Source organism: Salmo salar, chromosome 03, assembly GCF_965601325.2.
Source record: "Salmo salar chromosome 03, fSalSal1, whole genome shotgun sequence".
In the NCBI taxonomy this organism is placed as follows: domain Eukaryota; kingdom Metazoa; phylum Chordata; class Actinopteri; order Salmoniformes; family Salmonidae; genus Salmo; species Salmo salar.
Genome location: NC_138293.1, coordinates 3,362,501 through 3,383,904, shown reverse-complemented (window position 1 = coordinate 3,383,904; position 21,404 = coordinate 3,362,501). Strand labels below are relative to the sequence as shown.

General features: G+C 42.8%; 2 protein-coding genes and 1 long non-coding RNA gene across 3 annotated transcripts in view; 1 reads left to right on the top strand and 2 right to left on the bottom strand.

Moving 5' to 3' along the window:
* Positions 1–3,744, bottom strand: part of LOC106596367 (PDZ domain-containing protein GIPC1) — a 55,362-nt gene extending 51,618 nt beyond the window's left edge. Inside the window, exon 1 of the mRNA XM_014187677.3 lies at positions 3,252–3,744. Within this exon, the coding sequence (XP_014043152.1) occupies positions 3,252–3,524 (273 nt within the window). The 5' untranslated portion in view covers positions 3,525–3,744. The remainder of the gene's footprint in view (positions 1–3,251) is intronic.
* A 3,166-nt stretch (positions 3,745–6,910) lies between these two features.
* On the top strand, positions 6,911–11,025 carry LOC106596383 (uncharacterized). Its single transcript, XR_006769038.2, has 2 exons — positions 6,911–7,762; positions 10,608–11,025. It is a non-coding gene; the product is annotated as an uncharacterized LOC106596383 (long non-coding RNA).
* A 9,256-nt stretch (positions 11,026–20,281) lies between these two features.
* Positions 20,282–21,404, bottom strand: part of LOC123723693 (dnaJ homolog subfamily B member 4) — a 6,329-nt gene continuing 5,206 nt past the window's right edge. The window contains exon 3 of the mRNA XM_014187671.3: positions 20,282–21,404. This exon is cut by the window's right edge and continues 865 nt beyond it. The gene's annotated coding sequence lies outside the window, so the exon portion shown is untranslated.

Sequence of the window (21,404 nt, the reverse complement as noted above, 5' to 3'; positions counted from 1 at the left end):
GACCCCTAGCTAATAGTACAGGTAGATAGATACACAGAGACCACACACGGTCTGACCCCTAGCTAATAGTACAGGTAGATAGATACACAGAGACCACACACGGTCTGACCCCTAGCTAATAGTACAGGTAGATGGATACACAGAGACCACACACGGTCTGACCCCTAGCTAATAGTACAGGTAGATAGATACACAGAGACCACACACGGTCTGACCCCTAGCTAATAGTACAGGTAGATAGATACACAGAGACCACACACGGTCTGACCCCTAGCTAATAGTACAGGTAGATAGATACACAGAGACCACACACGGTCTGACCCCTAGCTAATAGTACAGGTAGGTAGATACACAGAGACCACACACGGTCTGACCCCTAGCTAATAGTACAGGTAGATAGATACACAGAGACCACACACGGTCTGACCCCTAGCTAATAGTACAGGTAGATAGATACACAGAGACCACACACGGTCTGACCCCTAGCTAATAGTACAGGTAGATACACAGAGACCACACACGGTCTGACCCCTAGCTAATAGTACAGGTAGATAGATACACAGAGACCACACACGGTCTGACCCCTAGCTAATAGTACAGGTAGATACACAGAGACCACACACGGTCTGACCCCTAGCTAATAGTACAGGTAGATAGATACACAGAGACCACACACGGTCTGACCCCTAGCTAATAGTACAGGTAGATAGATACACAGAGACCACACACGGTCTGACCCCTAGCTAATAGTACAGGTAGATACACAGAGACGGCAGGTGGACAGACAGGTTGCAGGTCACGCTACCTGCCAGAGAGCCACACCTGTAATGTGGTACTGGTAACTCACCTGTAGTAAAAAAACGTCTACTGCAGCAGACTTTGACCTGCAGTCACAGGTACATGTACAGGTCACCTGTGACTGGAGTAAACCTAACTTCTACACTGTACAACATCCACGTCCTCATCAGTGAGAGATGAGGACGTCGTCTCCTTCAGAATCACGAGGTCATGACATGCGTCGTAATATACAGAATCCCTGACGTCACGGTGATGATGAAATAGAGTGATGGTTTGTGTTTTAGGTAAGCCGTGGTAAACGGAGATCATGTTCACAACAAGTCTAACTTGCACGATGAGTGTTCAGGTGATTTCCTTTACAAAACCCCTAGCTGATGTTATTAAGGTATACTAAGCAATAAATCACAGCTGTCATTTTATTTTTTTGTCTGGCAACTTACCTTACCGGTCTCACCAAAATAATATTTGGGTGAATACTATATCACACTTCTGCCAAGTAGTTGATACAGTAGAAAGTTCTATGGGTGTGTAAGGACATGGTTAGTACTGATTCGTCTCCCTGAAGACCCATGGTCCAGGACAGAGACGTTTTATCAGGATGGTCTTTAGGCTGTACCCACCGGCAGGAAGTAGGGGACTTCCTTTTGGGAGATTCCAACCACCACAACACCTCCCTCCCTCCCTCCCTGCCTGCCTCTGGTCTGGGAGATAAAACAGATCTAGCTCCTATCCTATCCCCAGATCATGATGTCTGTTAAAAAAATGTAAACAACAAAAAACCTCCAACATCCAACATCCAAGTCCAAAATGGGTGTCAAAACAGCCCCGATCCGGTAGTGAAGATATGTTTTTTCAACAACATGCTCACAAACCAAGAAAGAGGAGTCATGTTCAAACACGTTGGGAGACGGAAGTTGCCTGGGTTACTCCTCGTTTCCCGGCCAAACGCTAGGCCACGTCCACAGACTACAATGAGTCTGGATCGGAATACCTCCCCGGGGATTCTAGAATGGAAATCCATTCTAGACCTTCTGATTGGTTCGCAGAAACACCCATGAGTTGTGCCAGGTGTGTAACGCTGCGTTTTGAAAACGTGTAATTGGCTTTGATACTCTAAATTGGTTAGAGACGATCCAATCGCTGATGACCTTTGTTTTATACAACAGCCCTCATTTTGATGTCACCATCAAACGACTTCTAAGCGTGCAGCGAACCACAGAGCAGTGGAAGGATTCACTTTGAGTCGTCAGGCAAAGTCGGGACACGTTTTAGAGAGAATTTATTATGCACTGTCTGTCAGAAGTGATGCAACAGATGCATTGTGAAATGTTTGAGTTTCTGTTCAGGTCAGATATAAAGACAACATTATGTTTAACTTTATAGTATTTTCCTATCTGTTTTGTTTCCCCAGTTTGTCCATCGGTCTGGTTTGTCTGGTTCCCGAGAATCTCTCTCTCTCTCGTCTGTCACTGTGGGATCATCTACGCTGGTGGGGTGTGTGTGTGTGTGTGTGTGTGTGTGATGGCTCCAGCTCAAATGTGTCCCTGTGTGATAGAGGCGGGCTGGCTGGCCAACCTATCAGGTCCAGCTCAGAATGACAAAAGACAGACATGTCACTCACAGGCTCCTTTAACAAAAGACAGACAGCACAAATGACTGTGTCCCGAGTCCTAAATGGCACCCTATCCTCTTTTAGTGCACTACCTTTGGCCAGGGCCTATAGGGAATAGGGCCCCATAGGGAATAGGGTGCAATTTGGGATGTATGGCCTCGGTAGCCTAGCCTGGCAGGCTCAGGGATGAGGGCAGACAGAACGGGCTGTGAACATGCACTTGTTGTTTACCGAGCCATGGTAGGTTTTTCTCCCTCACTGTAGAGAAATACACCTTTTTGCACTAATGTCTGTCTGTGAACCACGGCCTTCATTCTCTTCAAATGGGATGATATTTAACCATGTAAACCAAGTCCAACTATCTCAAAGAGAATCAAGAAGGATTTTCTATGATCCCAAAACCTGTACAGTTCTCAAACTTTTCAATAGTCTTCATTGACCATAGCCCCCCCATTTATTAATGTGATTCAATGACCATGTAAACACAGTTAGATGCCCATACAGCCTTATTTCTTAAAATAATAATTGATTATATTTAATTTTGATGCATTTATTATTCCCTATACTGAAGAGGGACCAATAGTCTCACCAAATTGCCCTAGAAACCCCAGTTAAATGTAATACCTGTGAAATCACCATGTGAGGTCTGATGTGGTTAGGATAAATAAGGCTTGGTTCTGACCCACTTCCCCCAGGTACTGCTGATCCTGAGTCCAGCCTCCTTGTGCGTAGGTAGGCTGCGGGGTCAGGGCGCACCTTGCCAGCTTTGGCATTCAGAAAACCTCGGGGTTTTTAAATCTGTCTAGAACTACAAAAGTTATTTAAATAAAAAAAAACATACCTCTGGTGGACTTAAATTGAACGTATCGGCTATTTTCCCGTAGAGTTCTTTGACGTTAGTAAATCCCTCGATCCTTCCGGTGGGACTGCCGTGGGCCAGCTGAGTGTGGAACACCAGTTTGGGCCGCAGGTTAGCAGGTGGTGGTGGGAGTCCCGCTCCGTTTACTGTCGACTTCACGGAGCTGCCCGCGGCGTGTCCACCCACCTCCTCATTCTCCACCAGGTTCGAGCTTTCTCTCGACTTGTTCTTCTTTCTCCTCAGTCCTAAAGGCATTGTGTTTTAGGCGTCAATAAATCTGTTTTTAGTTCGGTTGTGTTAAATCCGTTGATCTGTCGGTCCGGCTAGAACATTAGAGTGGTTACAAATCCTCTTTCCTTCCGCATTTATCTCAACAAAAACTCGACTGACTCTCCTTTTTTTTCTCCCCAGGTTCGACTTTGTTCTTCGACAGTGAGTGACTCGTCAACCCAACCCCAAACTTACAAATGAAACGGCGGTGGTATTCAACAGGTAGGTGGCGAACGTGCGACGCGATGTTTTCCTGGTTGCATCTCTCTTACTGTATCTCTCTTACTGTATATATCTTACTGTGTCTCTCTTACTGTATCTCTCTTGCTGTATCTCTCTTACTGTATATATCTTACTGTGTCTCTCTTGCTGTATCTCTCTTGCTGTATCTCTCTTACTGTATATATCTTACTGTATATATCTTGCTGTCTCTCTTGCTGTATCTCTCTTGCTGTATCTCTCTTACTGTATATATCTTACTGTATATATCTTGCTGTCTCTCTTGCTGTATCTCTCTTGCTGTATCTCTCTTACTGTATATATCTTGCTGTATCTCTTGCTGTATCTCTCGCTGTATCTCTCTTACTGTATCTCTCTTACTGTATATATCTTACTGTATCTCTCTTACTGTATCTCTCTTACTGTATCTCTCTTACTGTATATATCTTACTGTATCTCTCTTGCTGTATCTCTCTTACTGTATATATCTTACTGTATATATCTTACTGTATCTCTCTTACTGTGTCTCTCTTACTGTATATATCTTACTGTATATATCTTACTGTATATCTCTTACTGTATCTCTCTTACTGTGTCTCTCTTACTGTATATATCTTACTGTATATATCTTACTGTATATATCTTACTGTATATATCTTGCTGTATCTCTTGCTGTATCTCTCTTACTGTATATATCTTACTGTATATATCTTGCTGTATCTCTTGCTGTATCTCTCGCTGTATCTATCTTACTGTATATATCTTACTGTATATATCTTACTGTGTCTCTCTTACTGTATCTCTCTTACTGTATATATCTTACTGTATCTCTCTTACTGTATATATCTTACTGTGTCTCTCTTACTGTATCTCTCTTACTGTATCTCTCTTACTCTATATATCTTACTGTATCTCTCTTACTCTATATATATCTTACTGTATCTCTCTTACTGTATATCTTACTGTATCACTCTTGCTGTGTCTCTCTTACTGTATCTCTACTATATATATCTTACTGTATCTCTCTTACTGTATATATCTTACTGTATCTCTCTTACTCTATATATATCTTACTGTATCTCTCTTACTGTATATCTTACTGTATCTCTCTTGCTGTATCTCTCTTACTGTATCTCTCTTATTGTATCTATCTTACTGTATCTCTCTTACTGTATCTCTCTTACTGTATATATCTTACTGTATCTCTCTTACTGTATATATCTTACTGTATATATCTTATTGTATCTATCTTACTGTATCTATCTTACTGTATCTCTCTTACTGTATCTCTCTTACTGTATTCATCTTACTGTATATATCTTACTGTATCTCTCTTACTGTATCTCTCTTATTGTATCTCTCTTACTGTATATATCTTACTGTATCTCCCTTACTGTATCTCCCTTACTGTATCTCTCTTACTGTATCTCTCTTACTGTATATATCTTACTGTATCTCTCTTACTGTATCTCTCTTACTGTATATATCTTACTGTATCTCTCTTACTGTATCTCTCTTATTGTATATATCTTACTGTGTCTCTCTTACTGTATCTCTCTTACTGTATCTCTCTTACTGTATCTCTCTTACTGTATCTCTCTTACTGTATATATCTTACTGTATATATCTTACTGTGTCTCTCTTGCTGTATCTCTCTTGCTGTATCTCTCTTACTGTATATATCTTACTGTGTCTCTCTTGCTGTATCTCTCTTGCTGTATCTCTCTTACTGTATATATCTTACTGTATATATCTTGCTGTCTCTCTTGCTGTATCTCTCTTGCTGTATCTCTCTTGCTGTATCTCTCTTACTGTATATATCTTACTGTATATATCTTGCTGTCTCTCTTGCTGTATCTCTCTTGCTGTATCTCTCTTACTGTATATATCTTGCTGTATCTCTTGCTGTATCTCTTGCTGTATCTCTCGCTGTATCTCTCTTACTGTATCTCTCTTACTGTATATATCTTACTGTATCTCTCTTACTGTATCTCTCTTACTGTATCTCTCTTACTGTATATATCTTACTGTATCTCTCTTGCTGTATCTCTCTTACTGTATATATCTTACTGTATATATCTTACTGTATCTCTCTTACTGTGTCTCTCTTACTGTATATATCTTACTGTATATATCTTACTGTATATCTCTTACTGTATCTCTCTTACTGTGTCTCTCTTACTGTATATATCTTACTGTATATATCTTACTGTATATATCTTACTGTATATATCTTGCTGTATCTCTTGCTGTATCTCTCTTACTGTATATATCTTACTGTATATATCTTGCTGTATCTCTTGCTGTATCTCTCGCTGTATCTATCTTACTGTATATATCTTACTGTATATATCTTACTGTGTCTCTCTTACTGTATCTCTCTTACTGTATATATCTTACTGTATCTCTCTTACTGTATATATCTTACTGTGTCTCTCTTACTGTATCTCTCTTACTGTATCTCTCTTACTCTATATATCTTACTGTATCTCTCTTACTCTATATATATCTTACTGTATCTCTCTTACTGTATATCTTACTGTATCACTCTTGCTGTGTCTCTCTTACTGTATCTCTACTATATATATCTTACTGTATCTCTCTTACTGTATATATCTTACTGTATCTCTCTTACTCTATATATATCTTACTGTATCTCTCTTACTGTATATCTTACTGTATCTCTCTTGCTGTATCTCTCTTACTGTATCTCTCTTATTGTATCTATCTTACTGTATCTCTCTTACTGTATCTCTCTTACTGTATTCATCTTACTGTATATATCTTACTGTATCTCTCTTACTGTATCTCTCTTACTGTATATATCTTACTGTATCTCTCTTACTGTATCTCTCTTACTGTATATATCTTACTGTATATATCTTACTGTGTCTCTCTTACTGTATATATCTTATTGTATCTCTCTTACTGTATATATCTTGCTGTATATATCTTATTGTATCTATCTTACTGTATCTATCTTACTGTATCTCTCTTACTGTATATATCTTACTGTATATATCTTATTGTATCTATCTTACTGTATCTATCTTACTGTATCTCTCTTACTGTATCTCTCTTACTGTATTCATCTTACTGTATATATCTTACTGTGTCTCTCTTACTGTATCTCTCTTACTGTATATATCTTACTGTGTCTCTCTTACTGTATCTCTCTTACTGTATATATCTTACTGTGTCTCTCTTACTGTATCTCTCTTACTGTATCTCTCTTACTGTATCTCTGAACTCTGTCAGACAACACCGACTCGTTTCAATGTGCTGGGCTGTTGGTGGGAAACCAGGTGCAGTGGGGGCAGGGAGAGGTACCGGAAGGCCCGTTACACCTGGTCACCTGCTGTCTCAGGTGACCATCTGAGTCTTCAATCAAAACAACATATGTTTCGAGAACATACATGTACACATTTTGTTATAAAGTTAGAGTACTTCAAATTGTTACCCTTACAGTTTTTTTTCTCTTCCTCTCCTTCATATGGAGTTTATTTATTTAGGCCTATAAAGGGGCTAGACTTGGACCATTGACTGGGACCAGATATCGGTTTTGGCATTTGAAACACACTGGACCGTTTTAGTCTTCCCTGTGGCTCAGTTGGTAGAGCATGGTGTTTGCAATGCCAGGGTTTTGGGTTCGATTCCCACGGGGGACCACTACAACAACAAAAAAAATGCATGAAATGAAATTGTATGAAATGTATGTATTCACTACTGTAAGTCGCTCTGGATAAGAGCGTCTGCTAAAATTACTAAAATGTTGTTTTTTTTTAAAGTAAAAATGTTTTTTTCCCATTTACTAGCCAGATAATAACTATTTAGAATAATAGTTTTTTTTTTATTTATCTTTATTTTCTGCTGCAGCCATTCCGCCCAGCATCTATAATGTAAAGCTCCCCTTACCCGACTACTATCCTATTGTTTTTCCTCCACAGAGTGTATTTGCAGATCCTTGAAGTTACACTAGATGAATAACACTGTACCTGCCTATTGTAAGTACCATGTAAAAACATAGGTTTTTGTAAATTCCTCTATGAGCCAAGTAGCCAAGTCGGCCCTACAGTTACCCCCACTTGCATCAGATTGGCATTTATGATTTTATTTGGATTCCCATTAGTTGTTATGGTCCACACAAAACATAGAACATGACAAAATACAGAACACTAATAGACAAGAACAGCAACACACATTTAAACTACAGTGTCAAGAAAAAGTATGTGAACCATTTTGGAATTACCTGGATTTCGGCTATAAATTAGTCACAAAAATGGATCTAATCGTCATCTTAGTCACAGCAACAGACAAAACACAGTCAAAGGTCAGACAAACACAGACAAACACACCTTAATGGTCGACTGTCTAAGGAACAGGGAAGGGCATAGCCACTGGAACAATGGGGATCCCTAAACTATGGGCGAATGATCTGTCTATGAAATTCCCAGCCGCGCCTGAATCGACGAGCGCTTTATGCTGGGAATGTGGGGTAAACTCAGGAAAAGTGACATACAAAAACATGTGTGCAACAGAGGGTTCTGGGTGAGAATAGTGCTGGCTCACCTCGGATGACGCCAGAGCGCCCTGCCTTTTGCCTCGACCCTCAGAGGACCAACCCGGCACCGACCGGCAGTGTGACCTCTGCGGCCACAGATGGTGCACGTGACGGAACCTCTTCCGGTCTCCCTGAGCGCAGCACCTCCCAGCTCCATGGGCATCGGAGCGGTGGTGCTGGGGGATGGAACCGACAGACCCCGCTCTGGACGTCCGCGGGTAGCCAGCAGGTTATCCAGCCGAATAGACAGGTCCACCAGCTGGTCAAGGTGAGGGTGGTGTCCCTGCAGGCCAACTCCCGACGGACGTCCTCGCGCAAACTGCAACGATAGTGGTCGATCAGGGCCCTGTTGTGCCATCCCACACCGGCGGCCAGGGTCCGAAAGTCTATTGCGAACTCCTGGGCGCTCCTCGTCCCCTGCCTCAGATGGAAGAGACGTTCACCCGCCGCTCTACCCTCGGGCGGGTGGTCAAAGACTGTCTGCTTCCGGGCAGGGTGAAATCCTCGAAATGGTCCAGCGCCGCATCTCCTTCTCCCCACACGGCGTTGGCCCACTCCGGGCTTTCCCCGAGAGGCACGAGACGAGGGCGGACACCCTCTTACGGCCCGAAGGAGCCGGGTGGATGGTTGCCAGGTAGAGATCCAGCTGCAACAGGAACCCCTGGCAGCGTGCAGCCGTCCCATCATACTCCCGGGGAAGGGCGAGACGAATCCCACTGGGACTGGGTGCAGGGGGGGACGAGTAGTGGAGACCCTGGTTGTGCTGGTGGAGGCACTGAAGCAACTCCCTGTCTCTCCCAGCGGTCCACGGTTTGGACAACGCGGTCCATGGCGGCGCCGAGATGGTGGAGCATCGCCGCGTGCTCCCGGACGCGCTCTTCGACCCCTATACCAGGAGCACCTGCTCTTGCTGACTCCATATTCAGGGTGTGGAATTCTGTAAGAGGTGCGTAACTGGCTGCAGGGAAGTCTGGCGCAGGAGAGCAGAACTGGGTAATAACCGGAGCAGTTTAATGAGGCAAAACCAACGGTACCCAGAACAACAAAATATGGGTTGAAATAACCCGTCGCAAACCAGCCTGAATTGCACATACACTTTAAAACAAACAATTCCACACACAGACATGGGGGGGGGACAGAGGGTTACATACACGTCAAGTAATGAGGGAATGTAAACCAGGTGTGTGGGGAAAACAAGACAAAACAAATGGAAAATGAAAGGTGGATCAGCAGTGGCTAGAAGACCGGTGACGTCGAACGCCGCCCGAACAAGGAGAGGAACCGACTAAAGCGGAAGTCATGACACTTTGGTTTTCCTAGATATGGCTTCTACATTGTGATCACTACATCTGATGGATCTGGATACTGCTTTCAAGCTTATTTCTGCAGCGTTAGTAAAGATGTGATCAATACATGTTGAGGATTTAATTCCTGTGCTGTTTGTAAATACCCTGGTAGGTTGACTGATAATCTGAACCAGGTTTCCAGGCTCTGGTTACAGTTTGAAGCTTTCTCTTGAGTGGGCAGCTTGATGAAAGCCAGTCAATATTTAAAATCACCCAGAAAATATACCTCTCTGTTGATATCACATACATGATCAAGCATTTCACACATATTATCCAGATACTGACTGTTAGCACTTGGTGGTCTATAGCAGCTTCCTACCAGAATGGGCTTTAGGTGAGGCAGATGAACCTGTAGCCATATTACTTCAACAGTATTTCACAGTGAGATCCTCTCTAATCTTTACAGGAATGTGGTTCTGAATAGAAACAGCCACACCTCCACCATTGGCATTTCTATATTTTCTGTAGATGTTATAACCTTGTATTACTACCATTGTGCCATCAAAGGTATTATCCAAGTGAGTTTCAGAGATAGTCAGAATATCATCATCTGTTACTAGTAAATTATTGATTTCATGAACCTTGTTTCTTAAGCTTCATATGTTAACGTGGGATATTTTGAGCACTTTTCTTCTGGGATGCTTACTTGTTTTACTGGGAAGCTTAGCGGCAGTAGATATGCTCATGTTCTTTATGTTAGTGCAGGGTGAGCTGCACACAGTGGACTTCCTCCTAGGGCACACCGTCTTAGTCCTAAAAGTATAAAACTGGTTCATAGGCACATGATTACTGCATACAATAGCTGTAGGACCAGTAGAGGCATTCAGGGATTTATTTAGAATTCAAGGCACACTTAACCAGCATGGCTACCACATCATTCTGCAGTGATACACCATCCCATCTGGTTTGGGCTTAGTGGGACTATCATTTGTTTTTCAACAGGACAATGACCCAACACACCTCCAGGCTGTGTAAGGGCTATTTGACCAAGAAGGAGAGTGATGGAGTGCTGCATCAGATGACCTGGCCTCCACAATCACCTGACCTGATTTCAACCCAATTGAGATGGTTTGGGATAAGTTGGACTGCAGAGTGAAGGAAAAGCAGCCAACATGTGCTCAGCATATGTGGAAACTCCTTCAAGATTGTTGGAAAAGCATTCCAGGTGAATCTGGTTGAGAGAATGCCAAGAGTGTGCAAAGCTGTGATCCAGGCAAAGGGTTGCTAGTTTGAAGAATATAAAATATATTTTGATTTGTTTTAACACTTTTTTGGTTGCTACATGATTCCATATGTGTTATTTCATAGTTTTGATGTCTTATTCTACAATATAGAAAATAAAGAAAAACCCTGGAATGAGTACGGTGTATCCAATCTTTTGACTGGTACTGTATATAATTTAACAGACACTGTTATCCGCAGCGACTTACAGTAGTGAGTGTTTACATTTTCTTACTTTTCCCCTGTGCGAATTAAACGCACAGCCCCAGCTTTGCAAGCGCCATGCCCTACCAACTGAGCCGCACGGGAGTTTCCCGTTTAACAGTCACACTTACACTGACTATACAAAACATTAAGAACACTTAGCCTTTCTATTACATAGACTGACCAGGTGAATCCATGTCAAAGCTATGATCTCTTATTGATGTCACTTGTTAAATCCACTTCAATCAGTGTAGATCAGGCCTGTGCAACTCCAGTCCTCGGGGGCCTGATTGGTGTCACACTTTTACCCCGGTCCCCAGCTAACACCTGACTCCAATAAATCAACTAATGATGATCTTCAGTTATTAAAAATGCAATTAGTTTAAATCAGGTGTGTTTGCAAAGGATGGGGGGAAAAGTGTGACACCAATCAGGCCCTAGGGATGGGGGGGGGGAAAGTGTGACACCAATCAGGCCCTAGGGATGGGGGGGGGGGGGGGGAAGGGTGACACCAATCAGGCCCTAGGGATGGGGGGGGGGGGGAAGGGTGAAACCAATCAGGCCCTAGGGATGGGGGGGGGGGGGGGGGGGGAAGGGTGACACCAATCAGGCCCTAGGGATGGGGGGGGGGGGGGGAAGGGTGACACCAATCAGGCCCTAGGGATGGGGGGGGGGGGGGGGGTAGGGTGAAACCAATCAGGCCCTAGGGATGGGGGGGGGGGGGGAAGGGTGACACCAATCAGGCCCTAGGGATGGGGGGGGGGGGGGGGGGGGAAGGGTGACACCAATCAGGCCCTAGGGATGGGGGGGGGGGGGGGGGGGGGTGAAACCAATCAGGCCCTAGGGATGGGGGGGGGGGTAAAGTGTGACACCAATCAGGCCCCCGAGGACTGGAATTGCCCAGGGCTGGTGTAGATGAAGGGGAGGAGACAGGTAAAAAATATATATATTTTTAAGCGTTGAGATAATTCAGACATGGATTGTGTATGTGTGCCATTCAGAGGGTGAACGGACAAGACAAAAGACTGCCTTTGGGATATGGTAGTTGGTGACAGGCTCACCGGTTTTAAGTGTGTCAAGAACTGCAAACGCTGCTGGGGTGTTTTCACGCTCAACAGTTTCCCGTGTGTATCAAGGATGGTCCAACACCCAGAGGACATCCAGACAACTTCACACAACTGTGGGGAAGCATTGGAGTCAACATGGGACCAGCATCCCTGTGGAAACGCTTAAGACACCTTGTAGAGTCCTGACTAATTCAGGCTGTTCTGAGGGAAAAGGGGGTGCTCCTAAAGTTTGGTGTAAACAGTGTATATTCATATTCAGTACAGCATGAATGGCCGTGGCCCAAAGACGGATTGTACTGTACCAGAATACGTGCCCATCTGCAAGGCCCCCCCCCCCCTCCTAGTCTTGTAAATGTACCCATTTATATGTTAAGATTTACCCTTTGCTCAAAAGTCACTAGAAATTAGCATTTAAAAGCTGTTTTTCTTCCCGAAATTCCCAGAGCAAAATGTGTGTCCCTCCCCAATGTCAGATTTGCTCCTATGCCCCTGGAGCCCAGTAAAACACAAACTAATACATTGCATTCAGCCAGCTGTCCATCCATACTTTACTAAATTCAGTTAAAAAAGCTCACGACGTCCCAAAAGGCACCCTATAAAAAGTGTCCTAGTTTTGACCACATGGGCCCTGGTCAAAAGTACTGTGCTATTTAGGGAATAGGGTGCACTATTTAGGGAATAGGGTGCACTATTTAGGGAATAGGGTGCACTATATAGGGAATAGGGTGCACTATTTAGGGAATAGGGTGCACTATTTAGGGAATAGGGTGCACTATATAGGGAATAGGGTGCACTATTTAGGGAATAGGGTGCACTATATAGGGAATAGGGTGCACTATTTAGGGAATAGGGTGCACTATTTAGGGAATAGGGTGCACTATATAGGGAATAGGGTGCACTATCTAGGGAATAGGGTGCACTATCTAGGGAATAGGGTGCATTATTTAGGGAATAGGGTGCACTATATAGGGAATAGGGTGCACTATCTAGGGAATAGGGTGCATTATTTAGGGAATAGGGTGCACTATTTAGGGAATAGGGTGCACTATATAGGGAATAGGGTGCACTATCTAGGGAATAGGGTGCACTATCTAGGGAATAGGGTGCATTATTTAGGGAATAGGGTGCACTATCTAGGGAATAGGGTGCACTATATAGGGAATAGGGTGCACTATCTAGGGAATAGGGTGCATTATTTAGGGAATAGGGTGCACTATTTAGGGAATAGGGCGCATTATATAGGGAATAGGGTGCACTATTTAGGGAATAGGGTGCATTATATAGGGAATAGGGTGCACTATTTAGGGAATAGGGTGCATTATGTAGGGAATAGGGTGCACTATTTAGGGAATAGGGTGCATTATATAGGGAATAGGGTGCCGTTTGGGAAACTGCTCAGTAAAAAGCCCACATGGCTCAGCTCCTATAGATACCGATGTTGTGGCGCCCCCTGGTGGAACAGTCGAAGGTCATCTGTGTTTTAGTTACACTGTCATGTGTTAGTAACAGACAGTGGTAGTTGGTTACAGCAGTTGTGGACAGACACACACACACACACACACACACACACACACACACACACACACACACACACACACACACACACACACACAGTGGTGTAAAGTAACTTAGTACAAATTATTTGAAGTACTACTTAAGTATTTTTTGGGGGGTATCTGTACTTTACATTACAATTTTTTTTTAAATTTTTACTCCGCTACATTCCTAAAGAAAATATGTACTTTTTACTCCATACATTTTCCCTAACACCCAAAAATACCTGTTACATTTCGAAAGCTTAGCAGGACAGGAAAATGGTCTAATTCATGCACTTATCAAGAGAACCCGTAGTCATACCTACTGCCTCTGATCTGGCGGAATCACTAAACACAAATGCTTAGTTTGTGAATGATGTCTGAGTGTTGGAGCGTGCCCCTAGCCAGAGCCGTAACCAGGGAGTTTTAGGTGTGAGTGTTGGAGCGTGCCCCTAGCCAGGGCCGTAACCACGGAGTTTTAGGTGTGAGTGTTGGAGCGTGCCCCTAGCCAGGGCCGTAACCAGGGAGTTTTAGGTGTGAGTGTTGGAGCGTGCCCTTAGCCAGGGCCGTAACCAGGGAGTTTTAGGTGTGAGTGTTGGAGCGTGCCCTTAGCCAGGGCCGTAACCAGGGAGTTTTAGGTGTGAGTGTTGGAGCGTGCCCCTAGCCAGGGCCGTAACCAGGGAGTTTTAGGTGTGAGTGTTGGAGCGTGCCCCTAGCCAGGGCCGTAACCAGGGAGTTTTAGGTGTGAGTGTTGGAGCGTGCCCTTAGCCAGGGCCGTAACCACGGAGTTTTAGGTGTGAGTGTTGGAGCGTGCCCTTAGCCAGAGCCGTAACCAGGGAGTTTTAGGTGTGAGTGTTGGAGCGTGCCCTTAGCCAGGGCCGTAACCAGGGAGTTTTAGGTGTGAGTGTTGGAGCGTGCCCCTAGCCAGGGCCGTAACCAGGGAGTTTTAGGTGTGAGTGTTGGAGCGTGCCCCTAGCCAGGGCCGTAACCAGGGAGTTTTAGGTGTGAGTGTTGGAGCGTGCCCTTAGCCAGGGCCGTAACCAGGGAGTTTTAGGTGTGAGTGTTGGAGCGTGCCCCTAGCCAGGGCCGTAACCAGGGAGTTTTAGGTGTGAGTGTTGGAGCGTGCCCTTAGCCAGGGCCGTAACCAGGGAGTTTTAGGTGTGAGTGTTGGAGCGTGCCCTTAGCCAGGGCCGTAACCAGGGAGTTTTAGGTGTGAGTGTTGGAGCGTGCCCTTAGCCAGGGCCGTAACCAGGGAGTTTTAGTTGTGAGTGTTGGAGCGTGCCCTTAGCCAGGGCCGTAACCAGGGAGTTTTAGTTGTGAGTGTTGGAGCGTGCCCTTAGCCAGGGCCGTAACCAGGGAGTTTTAGGTGTGAGTGTTGGAGCGTGCCCCTAGCCAGGGCCGTAACCAGGGAGTTTTAGGTCAGGGTGGACATTTTTTTTTGGAAAGTGGAACTCATTTACCTCATTTCTTTACAATTAAAAAACTTTAAAATGCTGTTTGGGGAACAGCAACAACAAGCTAAGAATGGACCCCAGTCATCATCACATCACCTCAGTCCATCTACAAACACGTTTGTATTTCATTTTTAGAACTGTATTGTTTGCATTCTGATGGTATTTTAATAGGTCCTGAGGAGATGTTCATATTGAAACAGTGGTTGTATTTTAATGTCTGCCTATAGGGAAGATAGGTCCTGAGGAGATGTTCATATTGAAACAGTGGTTGTATTTTAATGTCTGCCTATAGGGAAGATAGGTCCTGTGGAGATGTTCATATTGAAACATACAGTGGTTGTATTTTAATGTAGGTCTATAGGGAAGATAGGTCCTGAGGAGATGTTCATATTGAAACAGTGGTTGTATTTTAATGTCTGCCTATAGGGAAGATAGGTCCTGTGGAGATGTTCATATTGAAACATACAGTGGTTGTATTTTAATGTCTGCCTATAGGGAAGATAGGTCCTGTGGAGATGTTCATATTGAAACATACAGTGGTTGTATTTTAATGTAGGTCTATAGGGAAGATAGGTCCTGAGGAGATGTTCATATTGAAACAGTGGTTGTATTTTAATGTCTGCCTATAGGGAAGATAGGTCCTGTGGAGATGTTCATATTGAAACATACAGTGGTTGTATTTTAATGTCTGCCTATAGGGAAGATAGGTCCTGAGGAGATGTTCATATTGAAACAGTGGTTGTATTTTAATGTCTGCCTATAGGGAAGATAGGTCCTGAGGAGATGTTCATATTGAAACAGTGGTTGTATTTTAATGTCTGCCTATAGGGAAGATAGGTCCTGAGGAGATGTTCATATTGAAACATACAGTGGTTGTATTTTAATGTAGGTCTATAGGGAAGATAGGTCCTGAGGAGATGTTCATATTGAAACAGTGGTTGTATTTTAATGTCTGCCTATAGGGAAGATAGGTCCTGAGGAGATGTTCATATTGAAACATACAGTGGTTGTATTTTAATGTAGGTCTATAGGGAAGATAGGTCCTGAGGAGATGTTCATATTGAAACAGTGGTTGTATTTTAATGTCTGCCTATAGGGAAGATAGGTCCTGAGGAGATGTTCATATTGAAACATACAGTGGTTGTATTTTAATGTAGGTCTATAGGGAAGATAGGTCCTGAGGCGATGTTTCATATTGAAACATATCTTCTTTTTTGTAAAGTTCCCTTTGATAAGATGAGTACAGAAGGGTTCCCCACATCCTTCTAGCTGGCTATAACTAACCAGAGCCCTTCAACTTTACTGCAATAGAACTCTCTGCCAGCAGCTAGCCATCTGACTATTTCCTACCAGTTGTGCAGTCATTCTCCGAGAGTCTTGATTTTTTGAGGGGGGGGGGGGTCTGTAAAGACGGCAGGTATTGTCCGGCATCTCACAAACACTCTGTCAGGAGCGTCTCTAATTGGCCGACTTGAGCCGAATCCTAGCCGGGGTACTCTGTGTCACGTGTGCCGCAAGAGGGGCAGAGTTAGCCGTTTGAGAGATTGGTAAATGTGCCGCTAAAAAAAGGCAAATCAGGGGGATGTTGAACATAACGAACAAACCCCTGAAATCTGCCCCTGAAATCTGCCCCTGAAATCTACCCCTGAAATCTGCCCCTGAAATCTGCCCCTGAAATCTACCCCTGAAATCTACCCCTGAAATCTGCCCCTGAAATCTACCCCTGAAATCTGCCCCTGAAATCTGCCCCTGAAATCTACCCCTGAAATCTACCCCTGAAATCTGCCCCTGAAATCTGCCCCTGAAATCTGCCCCTGAAATCTGCCCCTGAAATCTACCCCTGAAATCTGCTCCTGAAATCTGCCCCTGAAATCTGCCCCTGAAATCTGCCCCTGAAATCTGCTTCTGAAATCTGCCCCTGAAATCTGCCCATGAAATCTGCCCCTGAAATCTGCCCCTGAAATCTGCTTCTGAAATCTGCCCCAGAAATCTGCCCCCTGAAATCTGCCCCTGAAATCTGCCCCTGAAATCTGCTTCTGAAATCTGCCCCTGAAATCTGCCCCTGAAATCTGCCCCTGAAATCTGCTTCTGAAATCTGCCCCAGAAATCTGCCCCTGAAATCTGCCCCTGAAATCTGCTTCTGAAATCTGCCCCTGAAATCTGCTCCTGAAATCTGCTCCTTCACGATTCCACTCGTTCAGAAGGAGGCTAGCACGATTAGAAGAATATAAGCGTTCTGAACTTTTAATCAAAGATGGGAGCAATATTTAGATGACCCATAATTGTTTTTTTATTTTTTATTGTCAACAAAATATATATTTGTATTATTATTATAATTTTTTTTTCAAATTGTGCGCATGTGTACCCCAAATCGGTCTTCTAACGAAAATGTCTGTAGCTTCCGAATGGTTATGACCCCTCTGTGGAACGATGAGACTCTCACGAACTAGATGGTGTTCTCCGTTTTGCTCTATGACCCCCCCCCCCCCCCCCCCCCCCCCCCCCCACCCTTCCCAAAGCATCTTGGGACTCGTCTGAAGTCGTTACAGCCGACCTGCCAACTCCTGCAGAAGTCGAACAGTTTGGGCTACACACTAATATGACCCCTTTGTGGAAAGGCGAGTATCTGAAGAACAAGTACATGTCGGTTGTTTTGCTCTTGGACGCCCAGGGGTTTTACAAGACTGGTCTGAAGGTCCCCGGTACCAGTTGAAAAAAATGAATGGAGATAGTTTAGTGACAAAAATATGAACATGTAAAAAAAAAAGTAAAAAACGTATTCAATGTGTTTCTATGGGCTAATAGCAGTAATCTGTTATTCAATGTGTTTCTATGGGCTAATAGCAGTAATCTGTTATTCAATGTGTTTCTATGGGCTAATAGCAGTAATCTGTTATTCAATGTGTTTCTATGGGCTAATAGCAGTAATCTGTTATTCAATGTGTTTCTATGGGCTAATAGCAGTAATCTGTTATTCAATGTGTTTCTATGGGCTAATAGCAGTAATCTGTTATTCAATGTGTTTCTATGGGCTAATAGCAGTAATCTGTTATTCAATGTGTTTCTATGGGCTAATAGCAGTAATCTGTTATTCAATGTGTTTATATGGGCTAATAGAAGTAATCTGTTATTCAATGTGTTTCTATGTGGGCTAATAGCAGTAATCTGTTATTCAATGTATTTCTATGGGCTAATAGCAGTAATCTGTTATTCAATGTGTTTCTATGGGCTAATAGCAGTAATCTGTTATTCAATGTGTTTCTATGGGCTAATAGCAGTAATCTGTTATTCAATGTGTTTCTATGGGCTAATAGCAGTAATCTGTTATTCAATGTGTTTCTATGGGCTAATAGCAGTAATCTGTTATTCAATGTGTTTCTATGGGCTAATAGAAGTAATCTGTTATTCAATGTGTTTCTATGGGCTAATAGCAGTAATCTGTTATTCAATGTGTTTCTATGGGCTAATAGCAGTAATCTGTTATTCAATGTGTTTCTATGGGCTAATAGCAGTAATCTGTTATTCAATGTGTTTCTATGGGCTAATAGCAGTAATCTGATATTCAATGTGTTTATATGGGCTAATAGCAGTAATCTGTTATTCAATGTGTTTCTATGGGCTAATAGCAGTAATCTGTTATTCAATGTGTTTCTATGGGCTAATAGCAGTAATCTGTTATTCAATGTGTTTCTATGGGCTAATAGCAGTAATCTGTTATTCAATGTGTTTCTATGGGCTAATAGCAGTAATCTGTTATTCAATGTGTTTCTATGGGCTAATAGCAGTAATCTGTTATTCAATGTGTTTCTATGGGCTAATAGCAGTAATCTGATATTCAATGTGTTTATATGGGCTAATAGCAGTAATCTGTTATTCAATGTGTTTCTATGAGCTAATAGCAGTAATCTGTTATTCAATGTGTTTCTATGGGCTAATAGCAGTAATCTGTTATTCAATGTGTTTCTATGGGCTAATAGCAGTAATCTGTTATTCAATGTGTTTCTATGGGCTAATAGCAGTAATCTGTTATTCAATGTGTTTCTATGGGCTAATAGCAGTAATCTGTTATTCAATGTGTTTCTATGGGCTAATAGAAGTAATCTGTTATTCAATGTGTTTCTATGGGCTAATAGCAGTAATCTGTTATTCAATGTGTTTCTATGGGCTAATAGCAGTAATCTGTTATTCAATGTGTTTCTATGGGCTAATAGCAGTAATCTGTTATTCAATGTGTTTCTATGGGCTAATAGCAGTAATCTGATATTCAATGTGTTTATATGGGCTAATAGCAGTAATCTGTTATTCAATGTGTTTCTATGGGCTAATAGCAGTAATCTGTTATTCAATGTGTTTCTATGGGCTAATAGCAGTAATCTGTTATTCAATGTGTTTCTATGGGCTAATAGCAGTAATCTGTTATTCAATGTGTTTCTATGGGCTAATAGCAGTAATCTGTTATTCAATGTGTTTCTATGGGCTAATAGCAGTAATCTGTTATTCAATGTGTTTCTATGGGCTAATAGAAGTAATCTGTTATTCAATGTGTTTCTATGGGCTAATAGCAGTAATCTGTTATTCAATGTGTTTCTATGGGCTAATAGCAGTAATCTGTTATTCAATGTGTTTCTATGGGCTAATAGCAGTAAGGCCAAATAAAAAATGATATCAAATATTTTCTTTATTTTTTTGGTGGGGGGGGGGGGGCGATACTCTCAACGAGCTAAATTATCCTTGGTATGACCTTCTTAAAACAATTCCATACAGCTTATTAGAAACCCCTCTCCCTAGACTGTAGAGGGTTCATTTGAAAGGATTGAAAGCATTTACTTTTAACTTCTGAAACTTAAGTATTTTTAAAACCAGATACTTCTAGACTTTTACTCCAGTAGTATTTTACTGGGTGACTTTCACTTTTACTGGAGTATGGCAATTGGGTGCTTTTCCCACCACTACTACACACACACACACACACACACACACACACACACACACACACACACACACACAGGCTATATTTACTCACTCGTCACCTCTCTACACTGGGCCGTTTTGCGTTGAAACTGTTGGTCCTTTTTCCATGGTGTGAACAACATATCCAAATCTCGTTTCCCCCCCGATGTCTAGAACGTTTGCCCTTTGGGTTACAAGTGTTTATTATGAAAATATGTACAGTACTTTTGTTTCCACGTTGTAGCTAGCTAACTTGATGGATGAGGAAATGTAATGTGAATGTTACCCAGAACAATGAGACCATTATAAATGACATATATTATATACATTATATACATTAAAAGGACAGAGATGTGCAGGTTTGAAAAGGGGCAAAACAAATCCCTCCACTCTCAGATCTCTACATGTTGTGTTACAGTATAGAGGTTGACCTCTAATACACTATATAATGTTACTTCCCAAATGGCCCCCTATTCCGCCCTATAGGCCCTGGTCATAAGTAGCACACTATAACGGGAATAGGGTGCTAGACTAAATAGAGAATAGGGTGCTATTTGAGACTAAATAGAGAATAGGGTGCTATTTGAGACTAAATAGAGAATAGGGTGCTATTTGAGACTAAATAGGGAATAGGTTGCTATTTGAGACTAAATAGGGAATAGGGTTCTATTTGAGACTAAATAAGGAATAGGGTGCTATTTGAGACTAAATAGGGAATAGGGTGCTATTTGGGACCATAGGTTTTCACCATATCAAAGAAAACATAAGAGAGGTGAATGTGGAAAGGATCCACACAATTAAGTCATGTTCAGATATCAACACATTCACTCAGACTGCATGCATGGCATATAGAAAAAACATCCAAATATATCAATAATATAAACATTCATTTAGAAAGGGTTTCATCTGTGATTATTCATCATTGTCCTTATGTATGAGGAGAGAGGAGAGAGAGGAGAGAGAGAGAGGAGAGAGGAGAAGGAGAGAGAGAGGAGGAGGATTAGGGAGAGAGGAGAGAGAGGAGAGAGAGAGAGGAGAGAGAGAGGAGGATGAGAGAGAGGAGGATGAGAGAGGAGAGAAAGGAGGATGAGAGAGAGAGGATGAGAGAGAGGAGAATGAGAGAGAGAGGAGAGAGAGAGGAGGATGAGAGAGAGGAGAGAGGAGGATGAGAGAGAGAGAGAGAGAGAGAGAGAGAGAGAGAGAGAGAGAGAGAGAGAGAGAGAGAGAGGATGAGAGAGAGGAGAGAGAGGAGGGAGTAGGATGAGAGAGAGGAGAGAGAAAGGAGAGAGGAGGATGAGAGAGAGGATG